The sequence below is a fragment of the Arachis ipaensis genome, chromosome B5 (assembly GCF_059453495.1).
Source record: "Arachis ipaensis isolate K30076 ecotype BB chromosome B5, ASM5945349v1, whole genome shotgun sequence".
NCBI lineage: Eukaryota > Viridiplantae > Streptophyta > Magnoliopsida > Fabales > Fabaceae > Arachis > Arachis ipaensis.
Genome location: NC_142440.1, coordinates 142,143,581 through 142,163,598, shown reverse-complemented (window position 1 = coordinate 142,163,598; position 20,018 = coordinate 142,143,581). Strand labels below are relative to the sequence as shown.

The 20,018-nt window shown below is 33.0% G+C and overlaps 2 protein-coding genes and 1 long non-coding RNA gene across 4 annotated transcripts; 2 read left to right on the top strand and 1 right to left on the bottom strand.

The window, feature by feature from the left end:
- Nucleotides 1-6,379: 6,379 nt before the first annotated feature.
- Nucleotides 6,380-10,588, top strand: LOC107644201 (uncharacterized). 2 transcript variants are annotated; one of them, XR_002347230.2, is made up of 3 exons: nucleotides 6,380-8,267; nucleotides 9,930-9,982; nucleotides 10,095-10,588. XR_002347230.2 is itself a non-coding variant. In XM_088488120.1 (2 exons), exon 1 carries the CDS (start codon nucleotides 6,597-6,599, stop codon nucleotides 8,259-8,261), a length of 1,665 nt encoding a protein of 554 aa, XP_088344246.1. In that variant the 5' UTR covers nucleotides 6,380-6,596; the 3' UTR covers nucleotides 8,262-8,267; nucleotides 9,930-10,588. The 2 variants fall into 2 exon arrangements, 1 of the variants encoding a protein (XP_088344246.1); XM_088488120.1 differs by having other exon boundaries at nucleotides 9,930-10,588.
- Nucleotides 7,889-13,119, bottom strand: LOC107644211 (uncharacterized). The gene is made up of 3 exons (XR_015883513.1): nucleotides 12,980-13,119; nucleotides 11,436-11,567; nucleotides 7,889-8,246 (listed from the first exon to the last, which is right to left on the bottom strand). It is a non-coding gene; the product is annotated as an uncharacterized LOC107644211 (long non-coding RNA).
- Nucleotides 13,120-13,262: 143 nt separating this feature from the next.
- On the top strand, nucleotides 13,263-17,533 carry LOC148566032 (uncharacterized). The gene is made up of 4 exons (XM_088488121.1): nucleotides 13,263-15,433; nucleotides 15,556-15,826; nucleotides 16,611-16,711; nucleotides 16,800-17,533. Exon 1 carries the CDS (start codon nucleotides 13,827-13,829, stop codon nucleotides 14,871-14,873), a length of 1,047 nt encoding a protein of 348 aa, XP_088344247.1. The 5' UTR covers nucleotides 13,263-13,826; the 3' UTR covers nucleotides 14,874-15,433; nucleotides 15,556-15,826; nucleotides 16,611-16,711; nucleotides 16,800-17,533.
- Nucleotides 17,534-20,018: the final 2,485 nt, after the last annotated feature.

The window sequence follows — 20,018 nt, the reverse complement described above, 5'->3', positions numbered from 1 at the left end:
TATTATTTTTTTATTATTTTTTTATAATATAATTTATTGATCCTATTAGGTAAAGTAAATTAAACAAAACATTAATCGTAAATAATAATAATAATAAAAATTATAACATATTAAAAAAGAGTACTAAGAGTACTAAAAATATATTATATAAAAAATATCATCAAAATTTTTTTGATTTATTTCAATCACTACTAAGATAAATATTTAATTTTTTTTATTATTCTTAGTAATCTCTAAAATTTATATTTTGTTAGTTTTAATTAAAAATATATTTTGTCAATTTTTATATGTTATTTTTATTTTAGTATATAAATATTAATTTTATTATAAAATTAATTAATAAGATCTATTCAAATATTTAAATTAAAATGATAAGGTAATATACAAAAATTATTTAAGTTAATATCTATTTTAATAATTTTTTTATCTAAAAGTGATTTTGAGTAGTGTAATCCAAACAATATTTATTTTACTATAATCTGATATAAAGATTGCTAAATATAAATCACTTTAACACAAACTAACTTTTCATCAAAATCAAATTTATAAAATCAATTTTATGCAAACTCACGTTTGTAAATGGTAATTTAAACACACTTAATTACTGTTGAAAAGTACAACTCAACAAAGAATTATTTCCAAATGTCATATCTACTTTTTTAAATGTAGGTAATAAGTAATAACTAATAAAACATTTAAGAATTAATCAGGATATAGACTACCATTCTATGCATGTTAAACGGCAATTTTAATCGCCAATTCTTCTGTTTTAGATTTAGGTCTAATTTGGGTAAACAACTTAATTAAGTTATTTTTGAAGAAATAGCTTAAATAATAAATGTTTATATTGAAAGTAGCTTATAAATAAGTAATTTTGTGTTTAGTTTTTTAGTTCTAAAAGTACTTATTTTAAGAGAAAAGTGATAAAAAAGCTTTTTATTATGAGAGAAGTCATTTTTTTTAGCTTCTCCTTAAGTACCAAAATAACTTTTTAGAAAGTTACAATTTTGTTTTGAAAATTGTACCAGACATTAATACTACACCTTTTCATAAGTTAAAAGTTAAAAAAAGTCACTTAGGTAGCGTTTGGTGGAGAGACAGAGACGAAAAGACTGAGACTGAGAGACAGAGGCTAAGAGACAGAGATTGAAATAAATCTCAGTATTTTGTTTGGTGCAAAGTGGGAGACAGAAACTAAAACAAGAATAAAACTCTAATTTAATTTGCACAAAGGGTAAAAATAGAATTAATTAATTGAAATGAGTGTATTTTAGGTATAAAATGTTATTACAGTTTTAGTCTCCATCTTTAAAAGTTTTAGTCCCCTGTGTCCCGACTTTTTGGAGATACTGAAATACTGAAATTTTAGAGACAGAGATAGAAATTTTAGTACCAGTCTCTGAACCAACAAACATGATACTAAGTCTCAGTCTCCCAACGCTACCTTATGAACCTATCCAAACGGGCTCTTAAAGACTTGCCTTTTTTGAAAGGGTCTTTGTTATCATTAACATTTGGTGTATGCTATGGTGCCTATATACACTTGCCTAATTTACTAAAAAGAGATAAAAATTAATATTTAAATTAAAAAATATAAAAGTAAACAATTTATTAATATTTAAAACTTACTATAAAAAGCAACTTCGGTAATTTCGACACCAAAATTAAAGACATGGGAGAATTCGCCTTAACATTTATCAACTTTTACACATATATCTCTGATTCTTTTTTAATTTTTTTTTGAAATTGTTTTTATCTTAGTTGATTACACCACTAGTTAGTTCTTTATACTTTTTCTTTTTATATAGCATGTTCTTGTATGGATACCTGGAGGAAGAGCTCGGTCTCGGGGAATCGACGCCGAGTTGTTATCTTCGGTGTCGACCTTTGAGTTTTATGGTAATCCGAACTTTACTCCAAGAGGATGTCCAATCGCGTAGAGCTTTGAGCAAGAAACAGGGGGAGTGTACCTGCAAAGGCACTCCGAAGCTTAAGTCAGTATTGAGAATTCAATGTATCCTTTGAAGATAAAATATCATACCTTTATAGGTGAGATAAAATAGGTCGGTTACGTTTCTATTGATCATCTGAATTGAAAAGCAATTAATAGATTTTAATAAGTGATAATGTCTGGTCGAACGTTTTTATTCCAGGATGTAGTCTGTTGAGTCTTATTGTAACGTATAACGCCGAGTTATAACGTAAAGTGCCGAGTTATAGTGCATAATGCCGAGTTATTGTATATAATACCGAATTATGACATCGGATTTGTAACGTATAACGCCGAGTTATAACGTAAAGTGCCGAGTTATAGTGCATAATGCCGAGTTATTATATATAATCTGAATTATGACATCGGATTTGTAACGGCCGTATCATAGCCCCAAGCTTAGCCTGACTATATTTTGATAAAGCAGGTTGAGCTTTTTTAGTTATAACTCGGCGATTTGAGTTATAGGTATGGAGCCCCCAGACCAACTTACTTTATTAAAATAATGAATAATTTAAATTTCAGACGTAATTTGAAGTTAACGTGTATTGGAAAGTGTAGTAGTCTTGTTATTCATTGTGCCTTTGATTTTTCCAATATAATTTTGAACCGTTGATTTAATAGATGCAACGGTTAGGTTTTTTCATGGAACTGAATAGTTAATTTGAATAGTTGCTGAGATGATTTTGATAAAAGTGAATTGGTTGGACGAGAATATTGAGTTAGTTCACCGTTGTTTGGTGATTTGATTGAGTTTGATTGCGCATGTGTAAACGATGCGACTTTGAATTGAAGAGTTGTCGCGAATGGATCAGTGTTTGTACTTGTATGATATGTGATTGAGTTTGTTGACTGTTGATAGTCATAGTTTGGAATTAAAGATGGTTGATATAGATCTGATGATAGTTGATATAGATTTGACAACGAATGATAATGATTGATATAGCTCGGATAATGATTGATATAAATCTGAAAAGTGAGATAATAGATATAGATTTGAAAATAGAAAAACAAATATAGGTCGGCGAATAGAAATAACAGATATAGGTCGACAAATAAAGATGACAGATATAGATCGGCAAATAGAGATAACATGTATAATTTGGCAAATAGAGATAACTGAGAAAGATCGACAAATAGAGATAACAGATGTAAATCAGAAAGTAGAGATGACAGATATAGATCAGGAAATCAGATAACATATATAGATCGGTAAATAGGGATAACATATAAATCGAAAAATAGAGATGACATATAGATCAGAAAAATAGAGATAACAGATATAAATCTGCAAATAGAGATTACAGAAATAGATCGGCAAAAAGATATAACAGATGTAGATCGGAAAATCAGATATAGATCGGCAAATAGAAATATCAGATATAATTTGGCAAATAGAGATAACTGATAAAGATCGGCAAATAGAGATAATTGATATAAATCGAAAAGTAGAGATGATAGATATAGATCGGCAAATAGATATAACATATAAATTGGAAAATTGAGATGACAGATATAGATCGGTAAAACAGATATAGATCGGCATATAAATGTACTAGAGTTGAATTGAAAAATAGAGATAACAGATATTGATCGGAAAAACAGATATAGATCGGCAAAGAATTATACCAGAGATGATTTGAAAAATAGAGATGACAGATATTTGATCGAAAAAACAGATATAGATCGACAAATAGATATACTAGAGTTGAATTGAAAAATATAGATGACAGATATTGATCAGAAAAGCAGATATAGATCGGCAAATAAATATACCAGATGAATTGAAAAATAGAGATGACAGATATTGATCAGAAAAGTAGATATAGATCGGCAAATAAATATACCAGAGATGACAGATAATGATCGAAAAAACAGATATAGATCGGCAAATAGATATACCAGAGATGATTTGAAAAATACAAAGATGACAGATAATGATCGAAAAAACAGATATAGATCGGCAATAGATATACCATAGATGAATTGAAAAATAAAGATGACAGATATTGATCGAAAAAGCAGATATAGATCGACAAATAAATATACCAGATGAATTGAAAAATAGAAATGACAGATATTGATCGGAAAAGCAGATATAGATCGGCAAATAAATATACCAGATAAATTGAAAAATAGAGATGACAGATATTGATCGAAAAAATAGATATAGATCGGCAAATAATTATACTAGAGATGATTTGAAAAATAGAGATGACAGATATTTGATCGGAAAAATAGATATAGATCGGCAAATAGATATACTAGAGTTGAATTGAAAATTAGAGATGACAGATATTGATCGAAAAAGCAGATATAGATCGGCAAATAAATATACCAGATGAATTGGAAAATAGAGATGACAGATATTGATCGGAAAAATAGATATAGATCGGCAAATAATTATACTAGAGATGATTTGAAAAATAGAGATGACAGATATTTGATCGGAAAAATAGATATAGATCGGCAAATAGATATACTAGAGTTGAATTGAAAAATAGAGATGACAGATATTGATCGGAAAAGCAGATATAGATCGGCAAATAAATATACCAGATGAATTGAAAAATAGAGATGACAGATATTGATCAGAAAATATACCAGAGATGACAGATAATGATCGGAAAACAGATATAGATCGGCAAATAGATATAGCATAGATGGATTGAAAAATAAAGAAATATTGATCGGAAAAACAGATATAGATCGGCAAATAAATATACCAGATGAATTGAAAAATAGAGATGATAGATATTTGATCGGAAAAACAGATATAGATCGGCCTTTTTCGGGCCTTAATGATTTACTATATGACCTTTGTTTACAAAGGTGCAGGTAAGTTTGAAACCATTGGAAGGAAATGGGGCCTATAGAAAGAAGAGTGTTTATTTCGAGGCCTACGGTGGGCGCCAATTGTTCTTGTATGGATACCTGGAGGGAGAGCTCGGTCTCGGAGAATCGACGCCGAGTTGTTATCTTCGGTGCCGACCTTTGAGTTTTATGGTAATCCGAACTTTACTCCAAGAGGATGTCCAATCGCGTAGAGCTTTGAGCAAGAAACAGGGGGAGTGTACCTGCAAAGGCACTCCAAAGCTTAAGTCAGTATTGAGAATTCAATATATCCTTTGAAGATAAAATATCATACCTTTATAGGTGAGATAAAATAGGTCGGTTACGTTTCTATTGATCATCTGAATTGAAGAGCAATTAATAGGTTTTAATAAGTAATAATGTCTGGTCGGACGTTTTTATTCCAGGATGTAGTCCGTTGAGTCTTATTGTAACGTATAACACCGAGTTATAACGTAAAGTGTCGAGTTATAGTGCATAATGCCGAGTTATTGTATATAATGCCAAATTATGACATCAGATTTGTAACGGCCGTATCATAGCAGATTCTGATAGGCATGTCTTAGAAACGAATCATGTGGCATTTTTAATACGCTTTGTATTTTTAATATGGGTTGATAGTGGTGTTTTTTTACTAAAGTGAAAAATTTATGTGTTTTTTATTTATATAAATACCACAAATCTGAGAATCAGATTTATGATATTTTAATTTTTTGTTTTGTTGATACCACAGATTTGAGAATCAGATTTGTAATTTTTAATTTTTTTTTTGTTAAAATACAAATTTGTGGGTCAAATTTAAATTTTTTTATTTTAAATTTTTTGAATATACAAATCTAACTCTCAAATTTGTAATATTATGAAATTTAACCTTTAGATTTCTCTATTTTTTAAAATTTTAGGGTTCGATTTATTATTTAAAATTAAAAAAATATATTAATTCATATAAAAAAATACACCAATTATCCATAATGATACGCACAATCTTCTTCCATATAAAAAAAATTAGCCTTTTTAATATCCTCTCAGCACTTGGTGATGAAACCTTCAAATAAAAAGTGCACTTTTATGCATTATATAGGATTCAAAGGAAATACATTTTCTACGGACTGCATACGCATGTATGATGCAACTGCCATATATTACCTCAAGTGCCAAATAATTAGGTATCTCTCCAAATGCTCCAATATCATCTAATCTTTTCTTGTATTCTTAGAAAATGGATGGTAGTGGAAAGTGGCATGTGTTGTATTTGGTTCAAGGACATCTAAATTTGGAGCATCCTTTGTTGTATTTGGTTCTCGAGGACAATTAAACTTCTATGGATTTAATACTAGAACAATTAAACCCCTAAAAAACGATAATATTTTGCTGATTATGCTATCAAATAATTGCTGGACACAATAACAGTTAACGTTATACACAGGATAGATCCATTAAGACTTAACAAAGGAATCCAAAAATCTAACGGAATAAATTAATAGAAGCCACAATGTCAATTTTATTGAGTTAAAAGACGAATCGCCATTTAGGTAAATGGTTAAGTACGGAGTGAAGTTTTACTCTTAGAAACTAAAAGTAATATCCTCAAAATAAACAAAATAAAAATCTAGAAAGTAAATTGTTGGATTCAATGATTCAAAAAGCACTCTCGTTAATTTTCGTTAGAGTTCTAGTCTAGACATGTAAAAGCAGTAGCAAATTTCTCTTAGTTGGGAGGTGGCTGTTATTCAGAATTCGGAAGGAATCAGCAATGTTGTATGCAACAAGGTTTAGGTATTCTGTTCGTAAAATCCCTAATTTTGTTCCACTCTCTACTCTTCCTCCTTCCTGTTCCTGTTCATGGACAAGCCTTCACTTTCATTCTGAGCCTCCATCCCTTCGTGAAGTTGATGATGCTGTTGATTCCTTCACTCGCATGCTCTCTATGCGTCGTACTCCTCCCATCCTTCAATTTAACAAGATTTTGGGATCTCTTGCCAAGACGAACCATTTCCACGCCGCCATTTCCCTTTTTCAACAATTGCAAGCCAGAGGAATTGCGCCCAGCATAGTCACTTTGAATATCTTAATCAATTGTTGCTGCGGCATGGGTCGGATCACTCTCGCTTTCTCTGTATTCGCCAAGATTCTCAAGATGAGTTTTCAGCCTGGTACCATAACATTGAATACACTCATTAAAGGTCTCTGTCTCTGTGGCAAGGTTGAAAAAGCACTGCACCTTCACAACACAATGCTAGCCCAAGGATTTCAGTTTAATCAAGTTACTTATGGGACCTTGATCAATGGGCTCTGTAAGATAGGACACACATCAGCTGCTGTTCAGGTGTTGAGAAAGATCCCACGGCATGGAATTGTTCCTAATGTTGTCATGTACAATGCAATTATTGATAGCCTCTGCAAGGTTACCCTTTTAAATGATGCTTTTTATTTATTCTCTGAAATGCTTGCTAAGGGAATTTCTCCCAATGTTATCACGTACAACACTCTAATTTATGGATTGTGCCTTGCGGGTCAACTAAAGGAAGCCATTGATTTACTAAATCATATGATGCTGAAAAACATTACTCCAAATGTTCGTACCTACAGTACTTTGATTGATGGACTATGTAAGGAAGGAAGGATCAAAGATGCTAAGAGTGTGTTGGCTATGATGACAAAAGATGGTGTGAAACCAGATGTGGTTACTTATAATTGTTTAATGGATGGGTATTGCTTGGTTAACGAATTAAACAAGGCAAAATGTATATTCGACGCAATGGCCGAGATTAAAGCGTCTCCTAATGTTCGGAGTTACAATATCATGATTAATGGCTTTTGCAAAAGTAAAATGATCGACGACGCCTTGAATCTCTTCGAAGAGATGCATCGCAAAAACTTGGTTCCTAACACAGTAACTTACAGTATTCTAATTGATGGCCTGGGAAAATCAAAGAGAATCCTTTGTGCCTTGGAGCTTCTTGAAAAGATGCATGATCGAAGTCAACCCGCTAATATAGTCACTTACAGTTCCTTGATGGATGCTTTGTTCAATATCAAACAACATGACAAGGCACTTATGTTATTCAATCAAATGAAAGAGATTGGCATTGATCCAGATATATATACATACAACATACTTATAGATGGCCTGTGCAAAAGTGGAAGACTTGAAAATGCAAAAGAGATTTTTCAAGATCTTTCCATTAAAGGCTATCATCCAGATGTGAGAACATACACTATTATGATAAATGGGCTTTGCAAAGAGGGCCTACTTCATGAAGCATTGGCTTTCTTGTCAAAAATGGAAGACAATGGTTGCTTACCAAATGCTATGACTTATGAAATAATCATTCGTGCTCTGTTTGAAAGAGGTGAAAATGATAACGCGGAGAAACTTCTTCGTGAAATGATATCTAAAGGCCTGTTGCAAGGATAAAAGATGGTGAGATTCTTCTTGTTAGACATCACAAAATGTTGTTTGTATTTCTTTCTTTATAACTTGTGTTTTGTTCTCGATCATCTTTCGATTCCATATTAATGCTTTTAGATCTTCACATGATTGTGATTCTTTATTCTGCTTTACCCACACCTAAGTGTTTTCTTTGTCGTTGCTTATTTTATGGCATTTTCGGTGACTAGATGACTGTTATATGTGGCTTGTCGGATCTATCATTATTTCCTTTTTTATTTTTGTAATTATATATGTGCATTGATGTTAATTTATTTTTAAGCTGAAATGGTTGTGATTTTCATCATTCAAAGGGAATCCTTGTTAGTTGTGAAGCTTCCCTGCACTCTTATTGTCTTTCGATCTTTTCATTTCTCCCATATTTAAATTAAACTCCCATGCAGCAGCATATTGTCTGATGTAGCCTTAGATGAAATCTCAAATGTTATTTTGCAAACATCTTCTCATTTTTCTGTGTTCATTCAGTTATACCTGAAGCATATTATACCAAAGCAATCGTTTTGATAAAAAATAGTTACTGATTCAAACTTCAAAGCCAAAGGATTTTGATCAAACACTAGCCGCTTGCACAATCTCCAAGCACCCCAAAGAGTAGCAAGAAACATTTGCACAGGTTAATGCTAAAAAAAGTTGGAATACTCTATCATGAATTGCATGTTCCCATATAATCAAGTTAAGAAAAATAATAAACCTATAAACTTTACAATTAAAATGAGAAACTTTGGTGGTATATTCGGGCTTTTAAGTTCGAATCTCATTAAAGCTAAAATATTGTGTTAAGAAACATTTATGTGATCAAATCTGGTTTTAATGAAACAATTATGGTAATTTTATATGATAGGAATTGTTCAGTAGAGAGTATTTTCATTTGTTAGCTGAGCTAAACTTGTAGGTTGATGGCTGGATAACTTTCATCTTTATGCTGGCTCTACCATAGATCAATTGATTCATTTGAAACGTTCTTGGAGTTATCATGAAAAACGTTGGTCCATTTGTTTGTTGTTTTTCTTTTTCACAAAAAAAAATGACATTAAAAATTTTGAAAAAATGGCATTTATCATTGTCTTTTTTATTTTTTTTTATTTTTTTTGAAGGTGGAAATAGAAAATAACTAGTTTACAAGGGTAAGGAATAGCAGAAAGCCATTGGATTTTATTCAGATGCCATTAAACTAAGCAGCAAGAATGCAACATACTACAGTAATAGGACCCAAGCATCTAAGTCTTTATGTACTGGAAAGCATCTAAGTCTAGTAGGTAGACACTGAATATTACTGGCTTAGACTATACGAGATATAGATATTCTGGATCGAAAGGAACAGGAGGGTATTTCAGAATTAAAAAAAAGGGGTAGAAGATATCATTCATATGTCTAGTCTTAGCTACCAGGAGTGGAGGCGTGATGACCCCTTATGTTGTTGATGGCTCTGCCGAAGATGACAAGGGGGTGTATTCTAGTTTGATAAGTTTGTGTGGTGTCGTGTTCTGTTTTCCTTTTCGTTCTTTTTTCTCGCTCCACTTTGTGTGTTGAGCTCTTTTATTTCAAAAAAAAAAAAATTACATTGATCATATTGGATTGAAAATTTGAAATGGCTTGACATTCACAAGTTCATTTCCCTGACATGCACATATGCAGTTGAGCGGTGTTAAGGTAGTTCGAGGCAGGTGTTGTGCAGCTGTTTGTGTAAGGTCAAGCTTTGCACTTTTAGTTTTGTTCCATCAATGGCATTTATTTTTGTACTTAAAGATTGATTAATAAATATGATGATAGTTGCTGAATGACAATTCTAAGTGCATTTAGGTGAGGGAATGATGAGGAGTTATGTGAATGCATTGGTGGATATCAAAGATTGAGGGAGTGTTATACATCACATGCTGCTGCAGCAGCTGGAATTGACATATAATTGATAGTCGATGCATTGCTTTAACAAGTGAAGGCCTTGTCCAAATAAATGTCTTGTGAATTGTGGTTTGTAACAATGTTTGGGTTAAAATCTGAATTCCAACACCCACTTGGTTGAAACAGTGCTTTCAGCTCGTGTTTTTTTTTTTTTTTTTTGTGACTGAACATAACACAAAGAAAAAAAGACCTAAGAGAAAGAGCAGCACTCCTTTCTAATAATAATGTCTAAATTATTAGGGGGTAGCACCACTCTAGGTACACTTGCTTGTTTAAAGCAGCAGCCTTAGTCATTAAATCAACCGCTCTGTTTGCTGTGTGCTGAATGAGCACTAAAATAGCTTTTCAATTGCTCTGTTTATCTCGTGTTTGTTACCTCTACGTATTTTTTGCTTCATAAATATGTAACAAAAAATTATACTGATAAATTTTTGCGCATGAATGTTCAAAAGATCAAATATAGGCCTTGGATTCTGAATTATTTTGGAGTATTTGCAAGGATCAATTTCACTTCAACCTGTTTTTTTTTTTTTATTTAATTAGTAAATTCTAAGCCATGGTCAAAAGTCAAAATAGGATAAACTGTTCTTTATTGATATTGCTAAAAATGTTTTTCCTTTCATGAATGTTGGCCCTCATACACGAATATTAAAAATGCATTAAGCATTCGGTACTAACATCTTCATGAACCACTGACGTCCTTTTTCTCAATGAGTTTGATAAATTTTGAAACACTTTCCTCTTTTTCAATATATAATGCGCTCTGGATGAAACTGCATTTCTGCAATTTTGACGAACTCAAACTTTGGTATAGAATTGTCATTTAATAAAGGCACTTATTATAAAGATGCCAAAAACATCTCATAAAGATATTTGATTAAATTTTGAATTATTTGTTTAGTCACATTCTAAGTAAAAGATAACACTTTTATAACATACTAAAATCAAAACCTACAATCACTATCCAATGGCTAAAAGAAGCATTCTCACATGAAGATAATTTAAAATTTTTATTGGAGTATCCACCTTTAATAAAAGCATGAACAATTAAAATAATCCCTTCAACGCTATAGTGGAAATTTTTTATTTGTAGATTCACCTTTTCAAACATCACATTCTTAATTATGAGTTATTTTAATATGTGCACTCTTGAATGTTTCCTGAATTTAAGCAAAAGGATGATGAATCTTTTCCTTGTTTGATCAAAAGAAATTTCCACAAAAGAAATAATAGAAATGTTACCTGTAGATGTTTATACTTCTTGTGACAAGCTGGCATTATAAGACCATTCACAATCCAAGCTGTCACCTCAAGTTCTTCATGAGGAAAACTATCCATTTTGATCACAATGCTGTGATATCTACTAGCTAAGGACTGAAAATGATAACAGGCCAATGATGCTAAAATAATGACACAAAAAAGGTTTTATGCGTAAAGAGAATGTAGTGGTGGCTAAACTGATGGGCAACTATACTAATGCTACTGAAAATAGAAAAATACAAACAAATCATAAAACAACAATTGAATTTTGTAAATAAAACCAGTGAATTCCTAATTTGATAATCTAATAATCCATCTTTTCCTTTTCGCATCATAATACACCAAAGAACTTTCATAATAATTAGTCTAGCTAAGACATTTACATCATAAGAATTCATTAGTAACCGTGATTGAATATTATACCATTCTCAATATATGACCTTGAAGAAACTAAAGGATAAGAGATTGCAAAACTACAAAACAGTTTAGGGTCAGCAAGATGAAGCCCACACTGCAATTATAATAGGGAAGCAACAAAACTAGCAATTGAGCAAGTGCTATAGTAATTAAAGACGTTCATGTTGTAGACAACACCAAGCTAGAGTTACTAAAATGAGGAGCTGGAGGTAGGTCTAAATTTTTGTCTTAAAATAGTATATTTTACTGTCAAAAGTGAAATCATGAAAAAAAAAAAAAAGAATTACTTTAGCTAGAAATTCCAATACATTTTGCACATAAAATTTTCACCCAGGAAATTATGTGATATTTTTAAATAGTCAATTCAAAAAAAGGAGTGCACTTTTACCTTTTTGTTTTTGTTTCAAGAATAATGTTATGCCATCTGTCACTCGAAATTTAAATTACAAAAAATAGAAAGAAATGTGGGAAATGAAAATTATAACGTGATTCCTCATGGAATAGAATTAATGATTATTTACAAAAAGAGTAAAAAAAATTCCTCATCTAAGCAAACGTATAGACTTGGCAGTGTTAAGATAGCAAATGCTACTAAGTGCTAACACAGTTTTGGATGCAATATCAAACCATCAAGTGACAAGTCGGAGTAAGAAATTCAACAGGAGAAAACATTATGTCAAAAGTCCATATACCAATGGGATGAACTACTCAGTTACTAACAAATAGCAGCATATATTCATTGTTTTTCATTTCATAATTAATACTATGAGAAGCAATTCATTTAATTTCTGATAACACAGATTGAAGTAGAAGAGTTGAAGAAAAGTGCTAAGAGGCAGAAGAAGCACAACTTTAAAGAGAAAAATGATATATTGATGACGCAGAGACAAACATGAATAATATAAATTCAGTATCTGTCTACTATACTCACATACGTGCTAATATGTATCAAACTAAGAATCTATTATTTATTCCTCAAACACAAAATGAATTTATATACTTATCATCCTCATTTAGTTATAGTCACCATGAAATCAATCAATCAACTACCTAAGAACTTCATCAAAACTCACATATAGTTTTCATAGAAAAAGCGAAAAGAATAGAACCTTGATGCCTTTGGAGCTGGTGGCAGAGGCAGAGGTGGAGGGAGAAGGAATGGAGTCAGAGATAGGGGCGCGGACGAGAAACAGGGTAGCAAAGCCAAAACACAATGCAGCAACAAAAGAGGCTGAGGTTGACTCGGTGGCGAGGAAGGGCAACAGGGGGCGCAGCGAGCGGCAATGCACAAATTATCTTTTAAGGGTTTTGGAAAGTAAAAACTTGGGGGGTAATTGTAGAATTATAAACTTACAAATATTTTTAAACATTACCAATTCAAAATTTAGAAGTAGAAACATGACACAAACAACCTCGAACTAGCTTGATGCTATTCTCACTCTCTCAGGTGGGACCACTCTTCAACTCATCGCATTCCATTTTACCATACTTCTCTTGATTGCAAGAATGTTGTCACTGTTCTCATTCTCACGAATCATGTTAAGGTATGCTCTTCTTCAAATCCCAAATTCTGTTCCCCACTCCGCTCTCCGTCTTTGCTTCCCTTCAACTTCATCCCTACACTCTCAGTCTCAGCCCCAATCACTTGATGAAGCTGTTGATTCCTTTACTCGCATGCTCTCTATGCGTCGCCCTCCATCCATCATTCAATTCACCAAGATTTTGGGATCTCTTGCCAAGACCAACCATTTCCCCACCGCCATTTCCCTTTTTCAGCAACTTATTTACTTTGAATATCTTAATCAATTGTTGCTGCGGAATGGGTTGGATCACTCTTGCTTTCTTTGCTTTCGCAAAGATTTTCAGGAGTGGTTTTCAGCCTGATACCGTAACATTGACAACAATCATCAAGTGTTCAGAAAGATCCCACGGCATGGGATTGTTCCTAATGTCGTAATGTACAGCGCAATTATTGATAGCCTCTGCAAGGTTAAACTTGTAAGTCCGGCTTTTCATTTATACTCCGAAATGCTTGCTAAGGGAATTTCTCCCGATGTTATCACCTACAACACTCTAATTTATGGATTGTGCCTTGCGGGCCAACTTAAGGGAGCCATTGATTTACTAAATCATATGATGCTGGAAAACATTACTCCAGATGTTCATACCTATAATACTTTGATCGATGGACTATGCAAGGAAGGAAAGATCAAAGATGCTAAGAATGTGTTGGCTGTGATGACAAAACATGCTGTGAAACCAAATGTGGTTACTTATAACAGCTTAATGGATGGGCATTGTTTGGTTAATGAAGTAAATAAGGCAAAATTTGTATTCAACACAATGGTCCAAAGTAGAGTGTCACTTGATGTTCAAAGTTACAGTGTCATGATTAATGGCTTGTGCAAAAGTAAAATGGTTGACGAAGCCTTGAATCTCTTTGAAGAAATGTGTCGTGAGTACTTGGTTCCAAATACGGTAACTTACACCACTCTTATTGATGGCTTGAGCAAATCAAAGAGAATCTCTTGTGCTTTGGAGCTTCTTGTTGAGATGCATGATAGAGGTCAACCTGCTAATGTAATCACTTACAATTCCTTGTTGGATGGGATGTTTAAAAACCAGCAACTTGACAAGGCACTTATGTTATTCAATCAAATGAAAGAGAGTGGCATTGATCCGGATATATATACATACAACATACTTATAGATGGCCTGTGCAAAAGTGGAAGAATTAAAAAGGCAAAAGAGATATTTCAAGATCTTTACATTAAAGGCTATCTTCCAAATGTGTGGACATACAACATTATGATCAATGGGCTTTGCAAGGAGGGTCTGCTTCACGAAGCATTGGCACTCATGGCAAAAATGGAAGACGATGATTGCTTACCAGATGCTGTGACTTATGAAACAATGATTCGTGCTTTATTTGAAAACGGTGAAAATGATAAAGCGGAGAAACTTCTTCGTGAAATGATATCTAGAGGCCTATTGCAACGATAAAAGTAGATGAGATTCTTCTTGTTAGACCACAAAATGTTGTTTGTATCTCTTTCTTTTTAACTTGTGTTTTGTTACCATCTTCTCGATCATCTTTCGATTCCATATTAATGCTTTTAGATCTTCACATGATTGTGAATCTTTATTCTGCTCTACCCACACCTAAGTGTTTTCTTTGTCATTGCTTTTTTCGTGGCAGTTTCGGTGACTAGATGGCCGTTATATGTGGCTTGTCGGATCTATCATTATTTCCTTCTTCTTCTTCTTTTTTTCTTGTAATCATATATGTGCATAGATGTAATTTATCCCTAAGCTGAAATGGTTCTGATTTCATCATTCAAAGGGAATCACATGTTAGTTGTGAAGCTTCCCTGCACTCTTATTGTCTTTCAATCTTTTCATTTCCCCCACATTTAAAGTAAACTCCCATGCAGCTGCATACTGGCTGATGTAGCCTTAGATGAAATCTCAAATGTTATTTTGCAAACATCTTCTCATTTTTCTGTGTTCATGCAGTTATACCTGAGGCATATTGTAGCAAAGCAATTAACATGACAAAAAAGGTAACTGATTTTCTTGTTATATAGAGTAAATAAATTTTGCTTTTAATTCAAGGTGCAAATATCAGTGGGTAACAAAACCAAGCTTGATTGAACTACTATTGATTGGCATATATGGAACACAGGAAAGAAGAGGCAGAACAATTGCTCTCCTCAAGCCCCAGCTAAGAAGGGTAGCACATCAGCCAGGGGGACCACCTGCTTAGTTTCGTCCACAAAGGGCAGCCATCCTGCCAAGTAGAAGGAGATGGTCAATAGCAGTCAAACAGACCTGTCTGAAAGCATGCATATAAAGGAACCGCGATTCAAACTTCAAAGCCAAAGGATTTTGATCAAACACCAGCCTCTTGCACAATCTCCAAGCACCCCAAAGAGTAGCAAGAAACATTTGCACAGGTTAATGCTCACAAAAGTTGGAACGCTTCATCATCAATTGCATGTTCCCATATAGTCATGTTATGAAAAATAATAAACCTATAAACTTTACAATAAAATGAGAAATTTTGGTGATATACTCGAGCTTTTAAGTTCGAATCTCATTATAGTTAAAATATTGTGTAAAGAAACAATTATATAATCAATCTGATTTTAATGAAGTTTATTCACTTCTTTTTGTCATACTGATCTTACAAAGACAAGTTGCATGCGCATATTATGTTTCAAGATTAATAATGGCTTATTAGATTTTATCATGGTAATTTTATATGATAGGAATTGTTCAGTAGAAAGTATTTTCATTTGTTAGCTGAGCTAAACTTGTAGGTTGATAGCTTGATAACTTTCATCTTTATGCTGGCTTTACCATAGATCAAATGATTCATTTGAAACGTTCTTGAAGTTATCATGAAAAACATTGTTCCATTTGTTTGTTTGTTTTCTTTTTTCAGAAAAAAAAAATCGACATTAAAAATTTTGAAAAAAAGGCAGTTATCATTTGTTTTTTGAGGGGTTTTCTTTAACGTAGAATAGAAAATAACTAGTTTTTCTATAAAATAAAAAATAAAGTATATAAAGAACTGAAAACAGAGGGTTCAATTTGAAATATTATTACTAAAATTCGTGGCCAAAAATAAGATAATAAAAAGATTACTAAATCTTTAGTTTTGGCAAATTTTTCAAGTAGAAACAAATCAACAATTAAAGAAATCGAATAAGCTTGATACTACTCTCACTCTCTCAGGTGGAAGCACTCTTCAATTCAACACATTCCCTTTTGTGATACTCCATTGATTGCAAGAAAAGAATGTTGTCATTGTTCTCATCCTCACCAATCAAATTAAGGTATGCTCTTCAAATCCCAAATTCTGTTCCCCATTCTGCTTTCCGTCTTTGCTTCCTTTCAACTTCATCCCTACACTCTCACTCGCAGTCCCAATCACTTGATGAAGCTATTGATTCCTTCACTCGCATGCTCTCTATGTGTGGTACTCCATCCATCATCCAGTTCACCAAGAGTAGAGTTTGAAGAAAAGTTCTCAGAAATTGAAAATGAGAATCAAGCTAGAATTAAAGTAGCAGAAGAAGGACAACTAAAAGCAACACAACTTCAAGAGAGAAATTATAAATTGATGCAGACACAGGGAAACAAACTTGTGAATATCAAGGCAGTTCAAATTTCCAAATTCAGTATCTGCCTACTACACTTGCATACGTACAAATATGTACCAAACTAAGAATCTATTGTTTCTCAAACACAAAATGAATTTATATAATTTTCATCATCATTTAGTTATAGTCACCATGAAATCAATTGATCAACTACCTATCCACATCATTTAGTTATAAATTCATTTTGTGTTTGAGGAACAATAAATTCTTAGTTTTTATGTATTAGAAAGCATGTAAGTTTAGTAGGTAAATACTGAATATTACTGGGTTAGAGTACACAAAATGAGGATATTATTGTTCATTTCCCTAGCATGCACATATGCAGTTGAGCGGTGTTAAGGTAGTTGGAGGCAGGTGTTGTGCAGCTGTTTGTGTAAGATCAAGCTTTGCACTTTTAGTTTCGTTCCATTTATATCTTTGTACCCTTTATTGCTGAGATTGTTAATTTATCCATTAGTGGCATTTATTTTTGTAATTAAAGATTGATTAATAAATATGATGATAGTTGCTGAATGACAATTTTAAGTGCATTTAGGTGAGGGAATGATGAGGAGTTTATGTGAATCCATTGGTGGACATCACATGCTGGTGCTGGAATTGACATATAATTGATATTTGATAGTGGATGCATTGCCTTAATTGATATTGGCCTATTTTACTGCAGCATATTGTTGAGACGGAGGGGCGTTTTATTGAAATGGTTTCTTTGACACGCTATCAACCAATGTGATATGTAGGCAAAATATGTTAGTTCTGGATAGAAACACTAACAGAGAGAATATAATATTGGACGGAATTAATCGTTAGGGGTCGCAATATCATTTTTCAATTGACGAGGGGCGAAATGAGAGTTAGCAAAATAGTTGAAGGTCGAGATGAGATTTTACTTAATATAGAATTACAAACTTATGAAAAATGAAAAGCAGAGAGTACAATTTGAAATCTTACTACTAAAATTTGTGGCCTAAAATAAGATAATAGCAATGTTCTAGAAATCGGATCCGACTGGTCGGTCGAATCAGTTCAACCGAAAACCGACGTGAAAAACGGTCCGATTTTTTTCCTAAAACTGCCAATTTCCAAACCGCTCAAAAATCGCTGAATTGGCCGATTGGACCGGACCAAGAACTGATTGGTTTTTGTGAAACGGCGTTGTTTTCGTTATTCAAAAAACAAAAAAACTAAATCCCCCACCCCATGCGAGTCCCTAACCCGGTTACCCCCCCCCCTCCCACACCCCTCCTTCGATACACACTCACCAGCAAGCCCTAAGGCTGTATTTGTTTATGAAAACAAGACAAGACAAGACATTGGAAACAAGACATAAATGATAGAAACACAAAATTTTGTGTTCTTGTATTCTATTAGGTGATAAACTAGAACAAATTATGAAAATTCAATTTATTCTCATTTTTTTTTATTCAAAAAATTTGTGACGAAAAATATCATAATAAAAAATATAATTATGAAAAATCAACAAGAATAATGAAAGAAAAATGAAAAATAAGTTGTGTCCCTTGTTAGTGTCTCTGTATCCTTACTGTCAGGATGCACACAAAATACACTAATTAAGTATCTCTGGACACATTTTCTCTGTCCATGTCTCCTCTGTCAAATATGATTTTGTGTCTCTATGTCCCTGTCTAGTGTCCTGTCTCTGCAAACAAACGCAGCCTAAGGTTCCCCAAAGTTCCCAAACCAAAAACCCAGCTTCGTCAATGGAACTGTCGCCGCCGTCCACGGTTGTCGGCGTCTCTGCGGCCTCCTCCTTCTCCTATCCCAAACCCATACAGCCAGACCTTCTCTTCTAACTCAGCACGTCGTCTATTCCCCCGGTGACTTCGCTGTTCGAGGCATCCAGCTACTGCGCCGTCATGTCACCGTCGTGTCTTCGTCGTCTCGCCGTCGTCGTCATGCTGTCAGTGGAAGGTTAGTGACACTGTTTAGCGATTTCCTTTTATGTTCTGTTGAGCCTGTTTCAGTGTTTTAATTTTGAATGTTTCTTATTAGTGATTTGTGATTTTTGAATCTAAAATTAATTAAATCATTGATTTTAAATGTGAAATTGTGAATGGGTTAATGGAAATAAAATAATTGATTTTGTCCAATTAAACACGCTCATCGAGAGAAAATCAAGAAGCAAGAAAAGATCAATGGCGTCAAGGGGTGTGTCTCGAAGGGTTAATCGTTAGGGGTCACAATGTCTTTTTTCAATTGATGAAGAACGAAATAAGAGCTAGCAAAATAGTTAGAGATCGAAATGAAATTTTACTCAATATAGAATTACAAACTTACAAAAAATGAAAAGCAGAGGGTTCAATTTGAGATCTTATTACTAAAATCCGTGGCCTAAATAAGATAATAGAAGACTAATGATTTGGCAATTTGAAAATTTTAAATTCTATGTTCTATTTTCACCTTCTATGCTGCCTTCTTGATTTATGTTATTGATTTTCTGAGGTTATTTTGATTGCTGTTTCATTATTTTCATAATTGCTGTTTTTGATTTTGAATATGTTTTGCTGCTTCTGTTAGCTACTTCATGAATCATGATGAATTTTTTTGCTGCTTCTAATATGTTTGTTGTTTCATTATTTTCAATTTTTCAATTTTGAATATGTTTTGCTGCTTCTGTTAGCTGCTTCATGAATCATGATGAATTTTTTTGCTGCTTCTAATATGTTTGCTGTTTCATTATTTTCAATTTTTCATCATTGCTGTTTTTGATTTTGAATATGTTTTGCTGCTTCGGTTTGTTGCTTCATGATGAATATTTTTTGCTGCTTCTGAATATGCTTGCTGTTTCATTATATTCATGGTTTTCTGAAGATGTTTTCTGGTCTTAGAAATTATTGAATTTATATACTTATGATTATTTTAAATTTTTTAATAATTTTATTTAATATTTAATTAAACTGGTTGAACCCCGGTCGAACCAGTGAATCATTAAACCAGTGACCTCACCGGTTTATTGACCGGT